The sequence below is a fragment of the Macaca fascicularis genome, chromosome 7 (assembly GCF_037993035.2).
Source record: "Macaca fascicularis isolate 582-1 chromosome 7, T2T-MFA8v1.1".
NCBI lineage: Eukaryota > Metazoa > Chordata > Mammalia > Primates > Cercopithecidae > Macaca > Macaca fascicularis.
This window is the reverse complement of record NC_088381.1, coordinates 107,115,502-107,139,571: the sequence shown is the minus strand read 5'-3', so window position 1 is coordinate 107,139,571 and position 24,070 is coordinate 107,115,502. Positions and strand designations below refer to the sequence as shown.

Below are 24,070 nucleotides of genomic sequence, written 5' to 3'. Positions count from 1 at the left end.
TACCAACAACTGAGAATCCTCCAATTATAAATACCCTAACCTGGCCAGGCGCAGTGGTTCCTGCCTGTAATCCCAGCACTCTGGGAGGCCAAGGCAGGCAGATCACTTGAGGTCAAGAGTTCAAGACCAACCTGGCCAACATGGTGAAACCCCATCTCTACCAAAAACACAAAAATTAGCCAGATGTGGTGGTGCATGCCTGTAATCCCAGCTACTTGGGAGGCTGAGGCAGGAGAATCACTTGAACCCAGGCAGCAGAGGTTACAGTGAGCCGAGATAGCGCCCTGAACTCCAGACTGGGTGACAAAGTGAGACTCTGTCTCAAAAAAAAAAAAAGAAAAAAAAGAAAATAAATACTCTAACCAGAATATCCTGTAGAAAAGCCCGCCAACAGCTGGGTGCAATGGCTCACGCTTGTAATCCCAGCACTTTGGGAGGCCGAGGCGAGTGGATCACCTGAGGTCAGGAGTTCAAGACCAGCCTGGCCAACATGGTGAAACCCCATCTCTAGTAAAAATACAAAAAATTAGCCGGGCGTGGTGGCAGACGCTTATAATCCCAGCTTGGGAGGCTGAGGCAGGAGAATCACTTGAACCCAGGAGGCGGAAGTTGCAGTGAGCCAAGATCACTCCAGCCTGATCAGCAAGGCGAGACTCCGTCTCAAAAACAAAAAAACAACAAAAAACAAAACAAAACAAAACAAAAGAAAACCCCGCCAGTGGCCAGGCACGGTGGCTCGCACCTGTAATCCCAGCACTTAGGGAGGCCAAGGCGGGTAGATCATGAGGTCAAGAGATGTGTAATGATCCATAATTTCAGAGAAGAGGAAACAATAAAAAGATATTAAAAGCTTCCAGGGAGGAAAAAAGCAGATTACCAAATATATCCAATTATCTGAATAGCTTCTGACTTATTAAAAGCAATACTGGAAAGTCAAGACAATGGAGTGACAGTGTCAAAATTTTGAGGAAAAAAAAATATGCCAACCCAGAATATATTCAACCAAAATATCAAGAAGTATGAGAAGCAAGACATTTCCAGGCGTGTAAGTTCTTAAAAAATTACTTCCTATACCTCTTCCTCAGAAAGTTAACCAAAAGAATTAACCACAAAAGAGCTTAGATATGGGAAATAGAAGATCTAACACAGGAGAAAGACGAGGAATCTTTAGGATGGGGGTGAAGTGAAATCTCGGGACACAGAACAGAACACACACCTACAGAATAAGTTCTTATTAAACCAGGAGAGGCCCGAGAAAAAAACTGCTTCAAGAAAAAGAAAACGAAATTAACATATTAAACAAAGCATTTGAAGGCATGAATAAGATACCTGTATCTCTAGAAGACAGTGTACAGATGAACCAGGTAAGTATACAAGAAACAAAACAATTATTAACTCTAAGGAAAATATTGAATAAGACAGAATATGTAATAAGAACAAACCACGAGGCCAGGTGCAGTGGCTCACGCCTATAATCCTAGCACTTTTGGAGGCCGAGGCGGGCGGATCATGAGGTCAAGAGATCGAGACCATCCTGGTCAACATGGTGAAACCCCGTCTCCACTAAAAATACAAAAATTAGCTGGGCATAGAAGCGCGTGCCTGTACACACGCCTGTAGTCCCAGCTACTCAGGAGGCTGAGGCAGGAGAATTGCTTGAACCTGGGAGGCAGAGGTTGCAATGAGCCAAGATCACACAACTGCACTCCAGCCTGGCAACAGAGTGAGACTCCGTCTTAAAAAAAAAAAAAAAAAAAAAAAAAAAAAAAAAAAAAACAACAACAACAACAACAAACCATGTGGCTCTGGTGTGAGTAATATTTGGATAATTATAATAACTTAATCGGGCCAGGCGCGGTGGCTCAAGCCTGTAATCCCAGCACTTTGGGAGGCCAAGACGGGCAGATCACGAGGTCAGGAGATCGAGACCATCCTGGCTGACACGGTGAAACCCCGTCTCTACTAAAAAATACAAAAAATTGCCGGGCGAGGTGGCGGGCGCCTGTAGTCCCAGCTACCCGGGAGGCTGAGGCAGGAGAATGGCGTAAACCCGGGAGGCGGAGCTTGCAGTGAGCTGAGATCCGGCCACTGCACTCCAGCCTGGGCGACAGAGCGAGACTCTGTCTCAAAAAAAATAAAAATAAAAAAAAATAACTTAATCACTGAAAAATTTTCCCACTGAAAAGTTCCAATTATATTGGCAAAGCAGAAGAAGAAATATACCTAGGAGTATCTATGTATGTGGGCGAGAAACAGGGCAAATGCCACCTCCTCATGTGATCTGCCGCCAGAACTGCTTCTATCTTTAGGCCCCAGATCTATAACTTCAATAATCCTCACTCGCATTCTCTGTACCCGTTCAGTCTGGTTTTAAGTTGGTTATGATTACCAAAATGCTAAATGCCCTGGCTTACTTTCCCTGTCCTGGGGGTAGAGGCTGCCAAAAGTATACACTTTGGTATGCTATACAAAAGAGACAGACACTGAAATACGTAAGGGAGACTGTCCTACTCTCGTACTCTCAAGGAAAAGCCTACACTTGTCCCTAGTATGGGTCAGTCATGAGGATGCCAAGAATATTTATAATTACATATTCACAAGTTGAAGAGTCCCTACAGAACACAAACCTGTTTCTCACGTTCCTGCAATTGAGAATTTTCATTCAAAGCATCTTTTATTGCTATCTTCAGTCGTTCTTCATTCATTTGAAATATCCTGAAGGTCATTTTGGCCTAAGTAAAACAAAAAATATCGTTTGTAACAATTAATTTAATACACATCTTTACACATACTCCCTAGAACACAGAATTAAACAAAGGCAAAACCATGCCAATATTAACAGCAGAGGCAGCATGGTGTAGCAGAAAAAAGGCTTGTCTAGAATTGCGGTCTAGTCCTGCCTCTCCCACTAACTTGCTACGATGTGACCTTGGACAAACCTCTTGTAACTTTCTATGTACTGTGCAGCAAATTTTGATAACTATTTGTTCTGTCTCCCCTACTAAAATTTAAGCTTCCTGGGGACTTTTTTGTCTATTAATGTTAAGTATCAAGCAACCAGTCCTCAATGTATAGTAATAGCTCAACAAACACTTATCCATTGAAAAGATGAACTTTTCTGAAGTAGTTCATGTAAAAAAGAAAATACAAGCTGGGTGCGTTCGCTCATGCCTATAATCCCAGCACTTTGGGAGGCCGAGGTGGGCTGATCACTTAAGCTCAGGAGTTCAAGACCAGCCTGGCCAACATGGCAAAACCCCGTCTCCACTAAAAATACAAAACTTAGCCGGGTGTGGTGGCGCATGCCTGTAATCCCAGCTACTCAGGAAGCTAAGGCAGGAGAATTGCTTGAACCCAGGAGGTGGAGGTTGCAGTGAGCCAAGATCATGCCACTGTACTCCAGCCTGGGCAACAAAGCCATGCTCATTCATTTAGGTATTATTAAAAAATAATAATAATAATACATATCTGGGATCCCCTATATCTCAAATTCTACTATTATATCTTATTTCTTAATTTAAAAAAATTAAATTAAAATGATTTTCAAAAGCAACAGACCTACCAGACTAATTCAACTTACTTCAGCTACTTGTGATTTGAGGGATTTTGACTCATCTTCTAGAGACTGTATCCTTTTAGAAATATCCGCCATCTAGAAAGACAGTATCAGGCAATAAATATTTACTAAACTCTAGTTTCCAAAATGCCATAAATATTAGATATACTATTAACCTAACACTTTTGCTCCATAAGCGACAGCTCAAATTAAGAAACCTTCTCAGTTTATTTAGCCATATGCTTAAAGGGATTTTATATGAACATTACATAACTATAATATCTCGTATCAACTTTAATATTTCATAACATTTAAGTTATATAGGCTCAAGATAAGTCCACTAACATGTTTTACTAAATAATCTCATATACATCAAGATTTTCATTAAGATAGGTTTTTTTAAAAGAAAAAGTTATAATGTTAATATACATGTTAAGTAATTACAAATATATACTATGTACACGATTATTCAGTTTTTATTTACATGAGCTACTTGCATAGTACATACAGAAATTTTCTATAAAAATATGCAAGAAATTTAACACAGTAACATCTAGGGGGAAGTGAAAAAAGTGGCTCTAGAAAATTTTGCTCCCTACAACCTTCTGTATTCTTTACATTTTTTACAAAAATGTAATACTTTAACCACTATCACATTAATTTTTTAAAGCTCAGTAACTTTCTTTTTCTTATATTCTCCTCAAATAAAAAAGCCCTACCAATTCATCTTGTTCAGAATGTTTACATTTCTCTTCTTTTAACTCTTTTTCTAGACAGAATATTTCATCCTCAAGTTCAGACTTGGACCTGTTCAGCTTTTCACAGGTTGCCTAAGAGAGAAAGCGAACTTTAGAGATATAAGAATTTTTCATTAGAGAAAATCAGATGAGCATAATCAAAAATATGTACTGTAAGTTAAATAACTTTCATTTATAAATTTGCTCATTTTTATAATATCAAAATAACAGCAACTGTAGCAGTGGTCAGCAAACTTCTGTAAACAGCCCGGGAATAAATATTTTAGGCTCATAGGCCATGCAGTCTTTGTCGCAATTACTCAACTATGCCATTGCAGTGAGAAACAAAAGCAATACCTAAATGAATGAGCATGGCTGTGTTCCAATACAATTTTTTATTACAAAAAAGTGGCCCACTAGGCACAGTTTGCCAACCTCTGCTTAAAACCATTATAAAGAAAAAAATGAGAAATAAAGCTAATTTAATATAATTAAAGGCATGACATAAAAAATCAACTAAAAAACCATCAACGCTGCTTCATGATAATATTCCACATTGAATTAAGACCTATTTTCTATGACCTTTTTAATTTAAAATGATTCGTTATTGGATTATTCCAACTGGATTTTAAATACTATAATAAACATACTTCTGATATTTGTGATCCTTCAACAAACTTGTTAAAGAAAAATAAACCAAAAGATTCAAAGATTTTAATGCAGGCCAAAATAAAAGCAGAACAAATACATACTACATTACAGTGATTTAAAAACTTGTTTATACATATTACCCCAAATTTGACTATTTCATTACAGGAATTCCCTGACCTGATTCAAAATTACTCTATTGGTTTGATTTTATCTACAGATTCAGCTATCATATTTTTTTAATTGCATTACATTATAGTTTGAATTCAATTATGATTACTATTACTGAAAATACCATGCTAAAAAATTACTAAAATTGAAGATTTTCCAAAATATTGAATGCAGCTAAAAATTCAGAAAATTTTACTCCTATAATTCATTACCTTGAAAATAAATTGGTGTGTAATATTTATCCTCAATATTATGAAGCTTGAGTAAATGTCTTTGCTACCTACTTTTTGCTCTTCTGTTATCATGCCAAATGCCTTCTAAAATTCTTTTATCAAACTAATAAATTACTACTGGGAGAGTAGTTAAGACAGAGAGTCAGCAAATAAAATATAATTTCAACAACTTCTTGAAGACAGTAACAGACAACAAGTGAAGAAAATATCAAGAAACTTATTTAGAATCCAATTTATAACTTCCTTTGGACTCTACTAGAAAATTCTGAATCATAACACATAAGAGTTTCTGATGATTACGGACAGCAGTGATTGAGAACTGCCACACCGTACTGGACACTTATCAAAGGTACAAGGTCTACTGTTTTCTATTTTAATATTTGCAGATGCAGGGGTCCTCTGCTATCCTTTGTCACTACTCTGCTTTTTACAAGACGTCCATATCTAAACAGTAGTAAGGCATTCCCATCACTTACCCTAATCTGTCTTAGTTTAGCTAAATTACAAATTACCATACTTTCCTTCCTTAAAATTAACCAAATCACACTTGGCTCAGGAAAGCCTACTTTAAGCATTATCTTCCCAGACTCCTTATTCAGTGACATCATGTTGGTAGCTTGAAACTGGCCATGGTGGAAGTATTCATACTACAGAACTCAGCAAATGGCTACAAGTAAGGCTGCTTTTTTAAAAAAAGTTGTTAAACATTTACCAACGGACCATTACTTACAACATAAGCCTCTGGCCTAATTCTAGTTAGCTCTTAATATCCTCAAGATAAAAGTAAAGGCAAATACTGTCATAATTTACGTAAGTTCTTGTTGCCAACTATTCCTAAGTTTGTAAAAATGAACCCTATTTCTCCTTTCTAGAGCAAATTGAGTCAAAAAAGGAATGATCACCTTAATACATTTCCCAGGAATGACAGAATGAAGTTTCTATATAGCTCCTGATTCCTTGACCATAAACATGCCTGACTCAAAACAAGTTAGCAATAAAAGCTCAAATTTTTATAATATTTTATGCTACCTACTATTGTCCCATTTCCTATATTAATTTTCTTCTTAAGTTTTAACATCCAGAGATGCTCTTTCACATTTCTTTCAAACAGTTAGTTTTCAGACGACACATTTTTAAAGTTTTTGTTATTTAGTATTTTTTCCCCAGCTTTTAAATTATAGCATTTGATTTTTTACCTCCAAACTTTGTGCTTCTGTTGCCTCCTTCTCAAAACTGGCATCCTTTAAAGATGACTCTACTTCATAGCCTTCATACTGAAACAAAGCAACAGCACAAGTAAAAACTCTACCAATTTTATTCTAAATCTTGTCTGGATAGATGCCTAAGAAGCAGACAGAATCCATTTCCACATGTACGTTAAGTTTACTTGGATTTACTTAGCTTTAAGTTTTTCAAATCTGACCACTATAACAATGCCAGAGCAGCTAACACATCACAGACGACTAGCTCAGGCAACAAATGTCAGAACTTCACCTGTAAGAGTAAAGTCTGCTTCTCAGAGAACATAGGACTATAACTCATATTAGCATCTTTTACTAAAAATGAGGTTAAAATTCTAATGGTAAGATTGTACTAAAGATTATCCAAAGATTTACTCGAAGAGCGTATTTTTATGTAAGCTGTCTAATTATGGCCACAACAAGTAAACCCTTTCTTTAAGCCTATTCATTAAAGAGAAATTTATAGTAACTGACCATCAAAACTTTTCACTTTTAATTCATACCATACAACAAATAAAGCAAGTGGGGAATATAAAAATCTATAAAAGGTAGGGAACAGCCATCCAAAAATGAAAAGAACAATAAAAGACATAATGCTATAACATTTGGCAAAATGCACTTCAATTATTCCAAAAAAAAGTGATTAAATTGAAGACTAGGTTGTTCTGGATCCACCTTTCTGGCAAGAACAAGAAAAGCTTGATGAAAATACTTAAAAAAACAAAACAAAACAGTATCTGTCTGAAAGCCTCAGAAAGCTATCAAAACAGTGAGAATTTGTGAGAGGAGTGGGAATCCCCAGAAAGGCAAGTCTAGTATTTGGCATGTCTATTCCTCCTAGAAGAAGAGGCTGATGGGCTAAGAAACTCAGCAGAGATTTCAGGAGAATCGAAGCTGAGAAAAAAAACTTGGAGTTCAAGACCTGCCAACTCGGATGAACCCTGTCCTTGGCTAAACAATGACCTGTCCAAAGATATTCTACCCCAGAATGTCCAGGTGTGATAAAGGATCTTAGGATGGAAAGAGCATCCAGAATTATTTTGGTGGGCCCAATATAATGCCAGGGGTCCTTATAAGGAGGAGGCAAGAGAACCAAACTTAGAAAAAAGTGATATGATATGAAGATAGAAGCAGGAATTGGGGTGATGTAGTTATGAGCCAAGGAATGTTGGTAGACTCCATATAAGAGACAAAACACAGATTCTATCCTAGAACATTGCATAAAGAAACAGACTTGCTGCTATCTTAATTTCTGCCCCTAACATTGGTTTTAAGGCTGGGTATGGTAGCTCATGTCTGTAATCGCAGCACTTTGGGAGGCCAAGGGGGGAGGGTTACTTGAGGCCAAGAGTTCAAGGCCAGCCTGGGAAACATAGTGAGATCCCATCTCTACAACAAAATAATTTTTAAAAGATTAGTTCTAGACTTCTGACCTTCAAAATTGTAAGAGAATAAATGTGTGTTGTTTCACAGCACTAGGTTTGCAGTAATTTGTTACAGCAATAAAAGGAAATTAATATCCTTACCAAGCAAAACTGGTACCTTGGATGGGCGCAGTGGCTCACACCTGTAATCCCAGCACTTTGGGAGCCCGGATCACAAGGATCACGAGATCAGGAGTTCAAGACCAGCCTAGGCAACATGGTTAAACTCTGTCTCTACTAAAAATACAAAAATTTGCTGGGCGTGGTGATGTGTGCTTGTAATCCCAGCTATTCAGGAGGCTGAGGCACAAGAATCACTTGAGTCCAGGAGGCAGAAGTTGCAGTGAGCCAAGATCATGCCACTGCACTCCAGCCCGAGTGACATAGCAAGACTGTCTCAAAAAACAAAGAAGAAAAAAAAAAAAAAAACCTGCCTACCTTCTAACAAAGTCGAAACCAAAAACAGACTAATCCTCTGAACTGAGGCCCCGCTTCCAAATATCTCCATCTGTTATTACAGTAATCTGACCTCCCAACAAAGAAAAGTCCAGGAAGAGATGGCTTCATGGCTGAATTTTACCAAATTTTCAAAGTAGAATTATTACCAATACTTCTTAAACTCTTCCAAGAAAAACAACAGGAGGGAATATTTCCTAACACATTTTGAGTTCAGCATCACTGTGATACCTAAGCCAGACCAAGAAATCACAAAAAACAAATAAACAAACAAACCTAGAGGTCAATATCTCTGATAAACACTGATGCAAAAATCCTAAATAAAATATCAGCAAATTGAAATTAACAATACATCAAAAAGATTATGCATTGTGATCAAGTGGGATGTATCCTTGGCATGCAAAGCCAGTTTAATATATGCAAATCAGCCAGGCACAGTGGCTCACGCCTGTAATCCCAGCACTTTGGGAGGCCGAGGCAGGCGGATCACAAGGTCAGGAGTTCCAGACCATCCTGGCCAACATGGTGAAACCCTGTCTCTACTAAAAAATACAAAAATTAGCCAGGCACCTGTAGTCCTAGCTACTCAGGTGGCTGAGGCCAAAGAATCACTTGAACCTGGGAGGCGGAGGTTGCAGTGAGCTGATATTGCGCCATTCCACTCCAGCCTGGGTGACAGAGTGACTCCATCTCAAAAAAAATAAAAATAAAAATAAATATATATAGGCCGGGCGCGGTGGCTCAAGCCTGTAATCCCAGCACTTTGGGAGGCCGAGACAGGCGGATCACGAGGTCAGGAGATCGAGAGACCATCCCGGCTAACACGGTGAAACCCCGTCTCTACTAAAAAATACAAAAAAAAAACTAGCCGGGCGAGGAGGCGGGCGCCTGTAGTCCCAGCTACTCGGGAGGCTGAGGCAGGAGAATGGCGTGAACCCGGGAGGCGGAGCTTGCAGTGAGCTGAGATCCGGCCACTGCACTCCAGCCTGGGTGACAGAGCAAGACTCCGTCTCAAAAAATAAATAAATATATATATATATATATATATATATATAAATCAATTAATGTGATACATCACATTCACAGACTAAAAGACAAAAACCACATGATCATACCAATTGACACAGAAAAAAACATTCAACAAAGTTCAACATCCATGTTTTTTTTTCTTTTGAGAGATAGGTTCTCACTATGTCGCCCAGGTTGGACTTGAATTCCTGGGCTCAAGCCACCCTCCCACCTCAGGTTCCCAAGTAGGTGGGACTATAGGCACACACCCTCACGTCCAGCCCAACATCATTTCTTGATTTAAAAAACCCTTAACAGTTTAAGTATAGAAACAAAGTTCTGGCCAGGTGTGGTGGCTCATACCTGTAATCCCAACACTTTAGGAAGTCTAAGGAGTCTGAGACCAGCCTGGGCAACATGGCAAAACCTAGTATCTAAACAAAAATACACAAATTAGCCAGGCTTGGTGTTGCACACACCTCTAGTCCTAGCTACTCTAGCGAGGCTAAGGTGGAAGAATCACTTGACCCCAGGAGGTTGAAGCTGCAGTGAGCCATGAGCATGCCACTGCACTCCATCCTGGGCAACAAAGTGAGACCTTGTCTCAAAAAATTAAATAATAGTGGCTCATGCCTGTAATCCCAGCACTTTGGGAGGCCAAGGCAGGCAGATCACAAGGTCAGGAGATCAAGACCATGCTAGCCAACATGGTGAAACCCCATCTCTACTAAAATACAAAAAAATCAGCCGGGTGTAGTGGGGCACACTTGTAGTCTCAACTACCCAGGAGGCTGAAGCAGAATTGCTTGAACCCAGGAGGCAGAGTTGCAGTGAGCTGAGATCACGCCACTGCACTCCAGTCTGGTGAAAGAGCAAGACTCCATCTTAAAAAAATAAATAAATAAATAATAACAAAATTTTAAAAATAATGAAAAAAATAAAAAGAAAAAATAAAAAGAAATAAAGTTCCTCAACATAACAAAAGCCATTTATGAAAAACTTACAGCAAATATCATCATCAGTGGGGAGAAACTGAAACCTTTTCCACTAAGATCTGGTACAAAGCAAGGATGCCCAGAATCAACACTTCTATTCAAAACAGTACTGGAAGGGCTGGGTGCGGTGGCTCACACCTGTAATCCCAGCACTTTGGGAGGCTGAGACAAGCGGATCACTTGAGCCCCAGAGTTTGAGACCAGCCTGGGCAACTTGGCCAAACACCATCTCTACAAAAAAAACACAAGCGTGGTGGCACACGCCTGTAGTCCCAGCTACTTGGGAGGCTAAGGTGGGAGAAACACCTGAACCTGGAAGGCTGAGGCTCCAGTGAGCCATGACCATGCCACTGCACTCCAGCCTGGGCAACAGCGTGAGACCTTGTCTCAAAAAACAAAAACAAAATAGCACTGGAAGTACTATCAAGAGCAATTAGACAAGAAAAAGAAATAAAAGGCCTGGTACAGTGGCTCATGCCTATAATCCCAACACTTTGGGAAGCCAAGGTGGGCAGATCACTTGAGGTCAGGAGTTCAAGACCAGCCTGTCCAACATGGTGAAACCCTGTCTTTACCAAAAAATCCAAAAAAAAAAAAAAAAAAAAAAGCCAGGCATGGTGGTGCACACCTGCAATCCCAGCAATTTGGGAGGCTGAAGTGGGAGAATCACTTGAACCCAGGAGGTAGAAGTTGCAGTGAGCTGAGATCACACTGCTGCACTCCAGCCTGGGCAACAGAGTGAGACCCTGTCTCAAAAAAAAAAAAAAAAAAACGGAAAGAAGGAAAGAAGGAAGAGAAGGATAAAAGATATCCAAATCAGAAAAGTAAAATTATCTGTTTGCAGATGATATGATCCTATATGTAGAAAACCCAAAAGATGTCATCAAAAATACAGATCTAACAACTGAATTCAGTAAAGATGCAGGATATAATATCAAAACAAAACTATGTCATTTCTATACACAAATAACGGCCTAGCCAAAAAAGAAACCTAGAAAACAATCCTATTTACATAGCATCAAAAAAATAAAATAAAATACTTAGGAACAAATTCAACCAAGGAGGTGAAAGATCTATACACTAAAAAGTATAAAACATTGATGAAAGAAATTGAAGAGCACACAAAGAAATGGAAAGGCAGCCAAAATCTCAATGGCATTCTTCACAGAAATTTTTTTAATCTAAATATGGAATAGCAAAAGATCCCAAAGAGTCAAAGCAATTCTGAGAAAAACAGAGTTAGCAGCATCAGACTGATTTTAAATTATATTCCAAAGCTGTAGTAATAAAAACAGTGTGGTGCCAGTATAAAAACAAATACACAGACCAGTGGAACAGAACAGAGAGCCCAGAAATAAATCCAAACAGATATGGTCAAATTTTCAAGAGGGCACCAAGAATACACAATGCAGAAAGAATAGTCTCTTCAACAAATGGAACTGAGAAAACTGGATTTCACATGCAAAAGAATGAAATTGAAGTCTTATTTTATACAATACATAAAAATCAATTCAAAGTGGACAAAAGACGTAAACATAAAACCTGAAACTACAAAACTCCTAAAAGAAAACACAGGGAAAAAGCTCCCTGACACTGGCCTTGACAATAATTTATTGAATATCACATCAAAAACTTAGGCTACAAAAGCAAAAAATAAGTGAACAGGACTACATCAAACTAAAAAGCTTTTGCACAGCAAAAGAAACAATAAAATGAAAGTTCCTTTGAGGCGAAGCTGCAAGGTAAAAAAAATAAAAATATACATAAGTAAATACAATAAAAAGGCAACCTACAGATTGAGAAAAAATATATCAGATAAGGGGTTAATATTCAATATTTTAAAAGACGTCATACAACTCAACAGCAAGCAAACATATAACCTGATTAAAAAACAGGCAAAGGACTTAGGTATTTCTCTGAAGATGACATAAAAATGGCCAACACTATGTGAAATGGTGTTCAACACCACCAATCATCAAGGAAATGCAAATCAAAAACACAATGAGATATTACCGTATATCTGTTAGAATAGCTATTACCAAAAAGACAAGTGAGACGACAAATATTTGTGAAGTTATGGAGAAAAGGGAACCCTCATACAACAAACCTCGAAGACGCAAGTTTACCTTTGTAACAAATCTGCACTTGTACCCCTGAACTGAAAATAAAAGTTACAAAAAAAAAAAGAGAGAGAACCTTTTTTCTAGACAAGAAAAGAGAAAGGCATAGAGCAGGTCCTTTGTCCTTTGAATTACATTGTTTTCTTCAACATTGTTTCATTATAACATTGATGAGGGGGAAAAAACTGAGTTCAGTATATACATTGTTTCACTTAAAGTCAATTTTCAAGAAACTATCAAGGACATTGAAGGCTTGCCGTACGTACACTATTGGCAGGGATGTAGATTGGTACAGTCATTATAGAAAATAGTATGGAGACTCCTAAAGAAATTTAAAATAGAGCTACTATATCCAGCAAGCCTTCTTCCAGATATCTATCCGAAAAAAATGAAACTGGCACCTTGTACAGATAGCTTCACGCCCATGTTCACTGCGGCATTATTCACAGTAGTCAATATGGAGACAACCTAGGTATCTATCAATGAACAAATGAATAAACTGTGGTATATATTTACAATGGAATATTATTCAGCCATAAAAAGGAGATCCTGCCATTTGTTACAACATGGATGGACCTAGAAGGCATTTTGCTAAGTAAAATAAGTCATACATAGAAAGAAAACTATTGCATGATCTCACTTACATGCGAAATTTTTGTAAAGGTCAAATAGATAGAGACAGAGAATAAAACAGTGGTTAGCAGTGTTGGGTGGGAGGGAGGAAACAGAGACATGTAGGTCAAAATATACAAAGTAGAAAATATGGCCGGGCATGTTGGCTCACGCCTGTAATCCCAACACTTTGGGAGGCTGAGGCGAGAGGATCATTGAGCCCAGGAGTTTGAGACTGTCCTGGGCAACATAGGGAGACCCCATCTCTACAAGAAATTTAAAAATCAGGCAAACATGTATCATGTGCCTGTAGCCGCAGCTACTCAGGAGTCTGAGGTGGGAGGATTACTTGAGCCCAGGAGATAGAGGCTGCAATGAACCAAGATCATGCCACTGCACCCCAGCCTGGGTGACAGAATGAGACCCTGTTTCAACAAAAGAAAAGAAAACATGTGGGATGAACAAGTTAAAAGATGTCAACTGAGTTCCATAGTTAATAATAGCGTATTGCATTCAGGATTTTTGTTAAATGAGTACATTACAGCTGCCCTTCGGGGGTGGGTGGGCAGGGAATGGGTAACTATGAGAGATAAAGAATACGTTAATTTGTTTCACTATAGTAACCATTTTACTATATATGTATCTCAACATGTTTATACCTGAAATATATAAAATAAAACTTATTTTACAAAAAAGAAACTCAAAGTTATCTGAAATTTCTATACCTTAAGTATATACAATAAAACTTATTTTACAAAAAAGAAATTCAAATAAATAGTTATCTAAAATTTCTAATGTCCCTAGCCTAGCTGCCTATGAAAAGCAATAGTAAATCCTCACTGAAGAGAGATGACAGCACCCACAGCTTCAAAATTATCTCTATAATTTTTATTATATTATCACTGACAGCTGATATAAAATAACCTGGCATTCAAGAGGACAAGACTTGACTAAGAAACAAGAGAAAAAAATGAGCACCAGAAACAGACTACTGGATAATGCCGTAGACATTAAAACAGGAGAGCACATTTCTCGGCAGGTGTCTGAAAATCAGAAAATAAAAATAACACATAAATAAATAAAATGAGAGCATAGGCCAGGTGTGGTGGCTCATGCCTGTAAGCCAGTACTTTGGGAGGCCGAGGCGGGTGGATTGCCTGAGCTCAGGAGTTTGAGACCAGCTTGAGCAACACAGTGAAACCTGTCTCTACTAAAATATAAAAAATTAGCCAGGCATGGCAGCATGTGCCTGTAGTCCCAGCTACTTGGGAGGCTGAGGCAGGAGAATCACTTAAACCTGGGAGGCAGAGACTGCAGTGAGCCGAGGTCGCTCTACTGCACTCCACTCCAGCCTGGGTGACAGAGGGAGACTCCGTTTCCAAAAAACAACCAAACCAAAACAAAACAAAAATAAGAGAGCATAATGTGTAAATGGAATTAAAAAATAGTACTGTACCAGAGAAAAAGAACTACAAAAAGAGCCACAATAAAACTGCAGAACTGAAAAAGGCAAGAGATGAAATTAAGGTCTCAATGGATGGTTTAAAAGACGATTAGACATAAATGAACACAATTGGTAACATGGAAGTTAAAGAAGAACATGGCTAGACTGAAGTGTGGGCAAACAAAAAGATGGAAATCCCAGAAAAGAACATAAGAGACAGATAAGAAATAACAAAAAGTTAAAATACCCATTTTTATAGTCCCAGAAAGAAAGAAGAAAAAAGGGCAAAAACAGTATGTGGAAAAGTAACAATCAAGAGCGTTTCAAAACTAACAGAAGGTAGAGCACGGTGGCTCACAGCTGTAATCCCAGCACTTTAGGAAGCCAAGGCGAGAAGATTGCTTCAACCCAGGAGTTCGAGACCAGTCTGGGCAACATGGCAAAACCCCATCTCTACAATAAATTTTTAAAAATTAGCTGGACATGGTGGCACATGCCGGTAGTCCCATACTCAGGAGGCTGAGGTGGGAGGATCACCTGGGTCCAGGAAGTGGAGGATGAAGTGAGCCAAGATCACACACCACTGTACTGCAGCCTGGACAACAGAGAGAGACACTGTCTCAAGAAAAAAAAAAACTAAACAAATAAAAGACATTAAGCCACAGATTCTAGAAGCATCATAAATCCCAATAAGGATAAACAGAAAAAAAAAAAACACACCCAGACAAATCATAGTAACACTGCTGAAACCCAAACACAAAGAAAAAATGATAAAAATAGCCAGAAGGGTTTCTTTTTTTTTTTTTTTTTGAGAGGGAGTCTCGCTCTGTCACCCAGGATGGAGTGCAGTGGTGTCATCTCAGCGCACTGCAAGCTCCGCCTCCCGGGTTCACACCATTCTCCTGCCTCAGCCTCCCGAGTAGCTGGAACTACAGGTACCCACCACCACACCTGGCTAATTTTTTTGTGTTTTTAGTAGAGACAGGGTTTCACCATGTTAGCCAGGATGGTCTTGATCTCCTGACCTCATGATAGACCCGCCTCAGCCTCCCAAAGTGCTGGGATTACAGGCGTGAGCCACCATGCTCGGCCGGTTTCTTATCTTATACAGTTAAACTATACTACCTGCCCTAATGACTTACCAATTCCAATAATACTTACTGAAGAGAAATGAAAATACATGCCCACAAAAAAAAAATAATAAAATAAACTTGTAGAAGAATGTTCACAGTAACTTTATTCATAATAGCCAAGAACTGTAAATTAACCATACCAGATACTAAGACTTATTATAAAACTACAGGATATAAAAAAGTATGTTATTGGCAAAAAACAAACAAGAAAAAGCCCAACAAAAAGGAAGATTTAACAGAAACAGACTCACATATATTCAGTGACTTAAGAAGATGACACTACAGAACAACAGAGAAAAGATGGTCCTTCCAATAAATGGCATTGGTTAACTCGACACGACACACACACACACCCTCGACTGCACCATCACAGATCTGATTTCAAATGGATCAAAGACTATTATGGACTGAATTGTGTCCCCACAAATTCATATGTTGAAGCTCCAACCCCAGTACCTCAGAATGTGACTGTATTTGGAGACAAGGCCTTTGGAGGTGGTCAAAATAAAATAAGGTTGTTAGAGTGGGCCCTAATCCAGTCTGACTGCTGTCTTTAGGAAAAGAGAACATTTGGATACACAAACAGACACCAGAAATGTGCACATGTAGAGGACGTGTTTGTGTGCTCGACCTCATCAGTCAGGAAAACTCAAAAGGAAAGCACAAGGAGACACCATTGTATACCTACTACAACGGTTAAAATTAGTAAGACTGGTTAAGTGTTGAATATGAAGAGCAAGAGAACTCTCATACTCTGCAAAGAAAGCATTCATAATCTTAAATTTACACAGAAGTACCTACAGTGAGAAGTATAAAGTTCTCTGACTCTAACATGAATATTGTTTTCAAAAATATCTTACCTCTTTTTGAACAAGGCTAAATTTTTCAAGTAGTTTACATTTTTCTTCAATTAGTCCAGAAAGTGTTACAGCAAGCTTTTTCTCTCTTCCTAAAAGAGTCAAGTCAATATTATCATGAGTAAATTATTATAAGTGTTTACCTCATAACGAGAGTTAAAGCAGAAAAAAGAACTTACCCACATAAAGCCGACTCCTAACCTGAAACAAATTTTTAACAAAAATTACATTAAAACAAATACACTCTCAAATAAATCAATTTATTTAACTTCTGCCAACTTAAAAATACAGGTTTCTTATTGCCTTAGTATAAATACAAGCCAAAAGTATCCTGTTTCCAATGAGAAAATAAATGCTCCTTTTGTTTTTTTTTTTTTTTTTTGAGACAGAGTTTTGCTCTGTCACCCAGGCTGGAGTGCAATGACATGATCTCAGCTCACTGTAACCTCCGCCTCCCAGGTTCAAGCGATTCCTCTGCCTGAGCCTCCTGAGTAGCTGAGATTACAGGCACCCACCACCATGCCCAGCTAATTTTCATATTTTTAGTAGAGACAGGGTTTCACCATGTTGGCCAGGCTGGTCTAGAACTCCTGACCTCAGGTGATCCACCTGCCTGGGCCCCCAAAAGTGTGGGGATTACAGGCGTAAGCCATCACACCCAGCCGAAATACTACTTATTAAAGACTCCCTATTGAAGATTCACATTGTGAATTAGCATATTAAAATACTCTGAAATAACTTTAAAGATACTTGCAACCCATTGCTCCCCAAACATATTTGACCCTAAAAAAATAATTTCAAGAAGCTCCTATTATCATATCCCCTGATGCTAATATCCTAAATAAAACAGTCTGAGAAATGTTACCATAGGGCCATAGATCTGAACTGACTAAAGAAACGGTAAACCAAACCTTCTTCTTCCTTAACCTCTGTCTCAAATAATGAAGCACGGGGGAATTCATTTGTAAAAGGATCAGCCTTAGGGTTGAGGTAACACAAACAAGTAGAAAAGAAACGAGGACTTCAATCATCTACGGAATATGGATAGAGATAAAATTAAAAGGGAAAACCTTTAAAAGACAAGATACTCTAAAATGAGCATAGATGAAGAATAGATTTCAGTTCCTCAGATTAAGAAACTCTCTCAAAAGGTATAGAAAACGATAAAGAAATTAAAAAATAGAAGTTAAGAGATAGGGAAGTCAGAAGTAGAAGGGCCAACATCTGAAAAATAGCAGTCCCAAAAATGCATTAAAAATTTCCCAAAATTAGGCCAGGCGTGGTGATTAACGCCTATAATCCCAGCACTTTGGGAGACTGAGGCAAGCAGATCACTTGAGGCCAGGAGTTCTGAGCAACACAGTGAAACCCATCTCTACAAAAAAAATACAAAAATTAGCCAGGCATACTAGTGCGCACCTGTAGTCCCAGCTACTCAGGAGGCTGAGGCAAGAGAATGGCTTGAGCACAGGAAGCAGAGATTGCAGTGAGCCGAGATCGTGCCACTGCACTCCTGCCTGGGCGACAGGAGTGAAACCCTGTCTCAAAAATAAATAAAATTTCCCAGAATTTAAAAAAAGATGAAACTGGGCAGAGTGACATGGACCTGTGTAGTCACAACTACTCAGAAAGCTGAGACAGGATAGCTTAAGCCCAGGAATTTGAGGCTGTACTGCACTATAATTGCATCTATGAATAGCAACTGCACTATAGCCTAGGCAACATAGTCAGACCCCATCTCTTTAAATATATATATAATATATATTAATATGTGATATATATGAAAAATCTTACATTAAAAGATCTCAGTCAAGCATGGTGGCTCACACCTATAATCCCAAGACTTTGGGAGGCCCAGGCAGGAGGATCGCTTGAGCCCAGGAGTTTGAGACCAGCCTGAGCAACACGAGACCCTCATCTCTTTTTTTCATTTTTGAGACAGGGTCTCTCCCCATCACCCAGGCTGGAGTGCAGTGTTGCAATCATGGCTCACTGCAGCCTCAACTTCCCAGGCTCAGGCAATCCTCCCACCTCAGCCTTCTGAGTGAGACCACAGACGGGTGTCCTCATGTCCAGCTAATTTTTGTATTTTTTGTAGTGATGGGGTCTCACCATACTGCCCAGGTCACAAACTCCTAAGCTCAAGTGATCTGTCTGCCTTGGCCTCCCAAAGTGCTAGGATTAGAGGTGGGAGCCACAGCACTGGGCCTGACTCTCGTTCGTGATCCTCATCTCTAAAAAAAAAAAAAAAAAAAAAAAAACACTCTGAATCCTTATGTAGTTTCTAACTTGTTTCCTTAAAATAACAAATAAGTAAGTTTCTCATATTATTTGTTCAGCCCAGTGACAGAATGAACATTCTCTTAGTATAGCACTGGTTACTTACCGATCTAAAACTTCTCCACAAAAAAAAGATAACAGCAAAAAATCCAACAACAGCTGCACATACCACCAATTCCCATGGAAAACCGTAAGAATCTGGTCTCATACCTTCAGGCAATGCTGCCACAACCTTCAAGATAAAGAAAAGTTAAGTTCTTAAAAATGTACTTTTGATAAAAACATTGATTACAAACATAGGTACAAGTTTATGTGGTCAACACAAAATGGGCTACCAGACTAACATGGAAACAGAAGGTATCAGAGCACATTTTTTTGGCAACTTTCAATCACTATCACCACGTAAAGAACAGCAGTATGGTGAAATGCAATTATCTTCAAATTGGAGTTCTACAGAGGTGCCTTAAAGCTTCCAAGGATGAGAATAAGAGAAGGCCAGAGAAAGAAACTGAGTGACCTGGGGTTCAGGTACTCTTACCCTGATTTCAACCAGTTTAGGTTTTATCTGTAGAGTATAATCAGTTCCCCAATATACAACTTCCTTACAGGAAGAAAAAATCAATTTGCAGCTTTAAAAATAAAAACTTTGATTCAAAGTCGGCCTGGGCAACAAAGTAAGACCTGTCTCAAAAAAAAAAAAAAAAGAGTTTTGAACGCCACTGATAGAGCTTTGGGTTTGGAGTTTGAATCTCTCTACCCTACCTCTGCGGGTCCCTTCTCTTATGTGTAATGAAAATAATGCTGTTTGAACATGCCAGATAGGTGTCCAATAAAGGGTAATTATTTCTATTATCTCCTCCAAAGGTCCTGATCTTCTGACCATGGCCTTTCCACATTACTTCTCCCCACAGCAGACCTTCAGCACAACACAGCCTAAGGCTTTTGCTGTTGCTTCTATATTTCACCTTTCTCTGGGTCAGTTCATTACTCATCCTTACCTAATGGGGTTATTCTGCTCTTTGTTACCAGGCCCAAGATATCACTCGATCAAAAAGAAAAGGGGAAAGGTAAGGTGAAAAAAGAAAAATGCCATTTTAAGAACAAACTGAAGAGGCTGGGCGCGGTGGCTCAAGCCTGTAATCCCAGCACTTTGGGAGGCCGAGACGGGCGGATCATGAGGTCAGGAGATCGAGACCATCCTGGCTGACACGGTGAAACCCCGTCTCTACTACAAAATACAAAAAACTAGCCGGGCGAGGTGGCGGGCGCCTGTAGTCCCAGCTACTCGGGAGGCTGAGGCAGGAGAATGGCGTAAACCCGGGAGGCGGAGCTTGCAGTGAGCTGAGATCCGGCCACTGCACTCCAGGCTGGGCCACAGAGCGAGACTCCGTCTCAAAAAAAAAAAAAAAAGAAAGAAAGAAAGAAAGAACAAACTGAAGTATGATCGGGTTTGATTCTTTTCAGGCTTTAACCCAAAACATCTACAGCAAATCTTCCTTTTAGGCCCTTTCTGCCTATAAGAACAGTATTTATAGTTATTTTCCTCTCCAAAATCTTGTATAACTCTAATCCAAATATATACTCCTTCCAAAGTACTATCTATACTTCATTAACCTGTACCAAACAAACCTGATTATACTTCTAAAAAATATCCCTTTACCCTGATCTCTGCTTCTGCCTCTCCCTACATTACCCTAGGTACCAGTTCGCAGAAATCTAATATCATTACAGGCAATTAATGATTTTTTAAAAATACTTATTTTGCCAATGGGGGAAAAAGGCATTCAATACATAATACCAGTGAGAAAAGTTTTCTTCACAGTTCACACATTTTCCAAGCATCTTACTTTTAGCTAACTTAACTAACACATAAGATGCACACTACCTCAAAAATTGTGTAATCAGTATGACTTATGATACTCTAAAAGGCAATTCCAAAAGCATCTCTCAGATCAAACATGTAATTATCTTCAGTGCAATAATATTTCTTTGATTCAATCATATTTTATCAGCTCTTCTCCTCTAAAAGGACATGGTAAATTCTAGTTTAAAGCATTGAGCTAGGGCCGGGCGCAGTGGCTCAAGCCAGCACTTTGGGAGGCTAACGCAGGTGGATCACATGAGGCCAGGAGTTCGAGACCAGCCTGGCCAACATGGCAAAACCCTGCCTCTACTAAAAATACAAAAATTAGCCAGGCATGGTGGCAGGCACATGTAGTTCCAGCTACTAGAAAGGCTGAGGTGGGACAATCGCTTGAACCTGGGAGGCAAAGGTTGCAGATCGCGCCACTGCACTCAAGCCTGGGGGACAAAGCAAGACTCTGGACTCTGTCCCAAAAAAAAAGGGGGGGGGGGATTAAGGAAACATGGAAATTAAGGATTACAAAAAAAAAAAAAATTTTTTTTTTTAAGTTAGGAAGCATAAGAAATACTTCCTAACTTATTCTATGAGGCTGGTATTTACCCTAAAAGCCAGACAAATACATTACATGAAAAGAAAATCACACACCAATATATCTTATGACTACAGGTGCAAAAATCCTCAAAAACATATTGACAAACCAAATCCAACAACATATAAAAAGGATTATGTACCAAGACCAAGTGGGATTTATCCCAGAAATGCAAGGTTGGTTTAACATACAATAATGTAATAAACCATATTAAAACCTTTTTTTTTTTTTTTTGAGACGAAGTCTCACTCTGTTGCCAAGGCTGGAATACAGTGGCACCATGTAGGCTCACTGCAACCTCCGTCTCGTGGGTTCAAGCAATTCTCCACCTCAGCCTCCCGAGTAGCTGGGATTACAGGCACCCACCACCATGCCCAGCTAGTTTTTATATTTTTAGTAGAGATAGGGTTTCACCATGTTGGCCAAGCTGGTCTCAAACTCCTGACCTCAAGTGATCCACCTGCCTTGGCCTCCCAAAGTGCTGGGATTACAAAAAATAAAAATAAAAAAGACTTTAAAAACAAAAAATAAAATAAAACCTTGAGCTGGTTAGATCTGGTAGACAGGAGAAAAGCAAAGAATCTGAGTCTTGGCCAGGTATGGTGGCTCAGGCCTGTAGTCCCAGCACTTTGGGAGGCCGAGGTGGGTGGATCACTTGAGGTCAGGAGTTTGAGACCAGTCTGGCCGACATGGTGAAACCCCATCTCTACCAAAAATACAAAAATTAGCTGGGCATGGTGGCATGAGCCTGTAATCCCAGCTACTCGGCAGGCTTGAACCCAGGAGGAGGCTACAGTGAGCCAAGATCGTGCCACTGCACTCCAGCCTGGGTGACAGAGCAAGACTCCATCTCAAAAACAAAAAAAGCAACTGAGTTCTAAAGGATTCATCTCAAATTCATTGCTCTGGTCTAAATTATTCCAGCTTTCTCAAAGAGATTTTCACCCTTAAATTTTATCTACAACATAACACCGTATCTCACAAAAACATAGAAAGAACAACCAAATTTCTCAAATATCAACAAATATAATACAGAATTACATGTAATCTGATAAACTGGAATTTAAAGGGTGATAGGTAACCGCCACCAAGAGTAACCCTCCATAAAATATGGTAGTGACTAACCACAGAACACTTAAAATCTATTCCATTTCCAAAAGGTAAGTACTAAAGGAGTTCAAGATCAAGTAGCTTTTAAAAAAATCAATTAATCAAGTTGATAAAATATACTAAGAATGAACTAAAATTGTTTTTCATCTAATCTCAAACACGATATATATTAATAACAAAAAGAATGTCAATATGCAGGCCCTGTAAATACTTGATTAAAACACAAAGTTCCATGAAGGTACACCTCTCCAAGATAAAATATTAACACCAATTACTCTTAAACTATTCCCAAACATATAGGAGGAAGAAATACTTCCTAACTTATTCTATGAGGCCAGTATTTACCCTAAAAGCCAGACAAATACATCACAAGAAAAGAAAATCACACACCAATACATCCTACGACTACAGATGCAAAAATCCTCAAAAACATATTGACAAACCAAATTCAACAACATATAAAAAGGATTATATACCATGACCAAGTGGGATTTATCCCAGAAATGCAAGGTTGGTTTAACATACAATAATGTTATAAACCATATTAAGAAAATGAAGAGAAAAAAAAAAAAACACATGATCATCTCAACAGACACAGAAAAAGCATTTGACTACATCTAGCACCCTTTCATAATCAAAACATTCAACAAAAATTAGCCAAGCATGGTGTCACATGCCTGTAGTCCCAGCTACTCAGAAAGCCAAGGCGGGAGAATCATCTGAGCCCAGGAAGTTGAGACGGCAGTGAATCATGATCATGCCACTGCACTCCGGCCTGGGAAACAGAGTGAGGCCCTGTCCCAAACAAACAACAACAAAACAAAACACACTCAACAAAGTACGATTTGAGGGAATTTCCTCAACCTGACAAGGAACATCTATGCAAAACCTACAGTTAACATCATACTTAATGATGGAAAAAAAAAAAAAAAGCTTTTCTCCTAAGGTCAGGAACAATAACATCCACTCTATCAACATGAATTCAACATTGTAATGAAGGTTCTAGCCAGAGCAATTAGGCAAGAAAAATAAATAAAAGGCATCCAGACTGGAAAGGAAGAAGAAAAACTGTTTGAAGATGACAATGCTATTCTACATAGAGAGAAAATCCTAAAGAACCTATAGAAAAACTATCAAGAGCTAGTAAGTTCAGCAAAATAGCAGAATACAAAATCAACATAGAAAAATCAGTTGAATTTCTATACAATAGCAATGAGCAACCTGAAAATGAAATAAAGAAAACATTTCCATATACAATAGCATCAAAAAAGTAAGATTATTAGGAATACATTTAACAAAAGAAGTGCACGCTAAACTACAAAACATTGTGGAAAGAAACTAAGGAAGACCTAAACAAATGTAAAGCCAATCCATGTCCATGGGCTGGAAGACTTCTTTGTTTGAGACAGGGACTGACTCTGTCGCCCAGGCTGGAGTGCAGTGGTGTGATCTTGGCTTACTGCAGCCTCGCCCTACCCAGGCTCAGGTGATCCTCCCATCTCAGCCTCCCAAGCAGCGCAACTACAGGCACACGCCACCTCGCCCAACTAATTTTTGTATTTCTTTCAGAGACAGGATTTTGAGAGTGGCAG

General features: G+C 38.9%; 1 protein-coding gene across 24 annotated transcripts in view; it reads right to left on the bottom strand.

Annotated features, from left to right (window-relative positions):
* MIA2 (MIA SH3 domain ER export factor 2) overlaps positions 1 to 24,070 on the bottom strand; it is a 117,753-nt gene that overhangs the window by 54,868 nt on the left and 38,815 nt on the right. For 11 of the 24 annotated variants that reach the window (XR_012415743.1, XR_012415744.1, XM_005561142.5 and 8 more), the window contains 7 exons: positions 19,022 to 19,147; positions 16,815 to 16,836; positions 16,639 to 16,727; positions 6,542 to 6,619; positions 4,276 to 4,386; positions 3,581 to 3,652; positions 2,628 to 2,732 (listed from right to left, as the gene is read on the bottom strand). Coding sequence is in view for 21 of the 24 variants with exons in the window: in XM_005561142.5 (XP_005561199.3) it covers positions 2,628 to 2,732; positions 3,581 to 3,652; positions 4,276 to 4,386; positions 6,542 to 6,619; positions 16,639 to 16,727; positions 16,815 to 16,836; positions 19,022 to 19,147 (603 nt within the window). In the remaining 3 variants the exon portion in view is untranslated. Of the gene's footprint in view, positions 1 to 2,627; positions 2,733 to 3,580; positions 3,653 to 4,275; positions 4,387 to 4,943; positions 4,971 to 6,541; positions 6,620 to 16,638; positions 16,728 to 16,814; positions 16,837 to 19,021; positions 19,148 to 24,070 lie in introns of all 24 variants that reach the window. The other 13 variants (XR_012415742.1, XM_005561141.5, XM_005561143.5 and 10 more) reach the window with 3 other exon arrangements.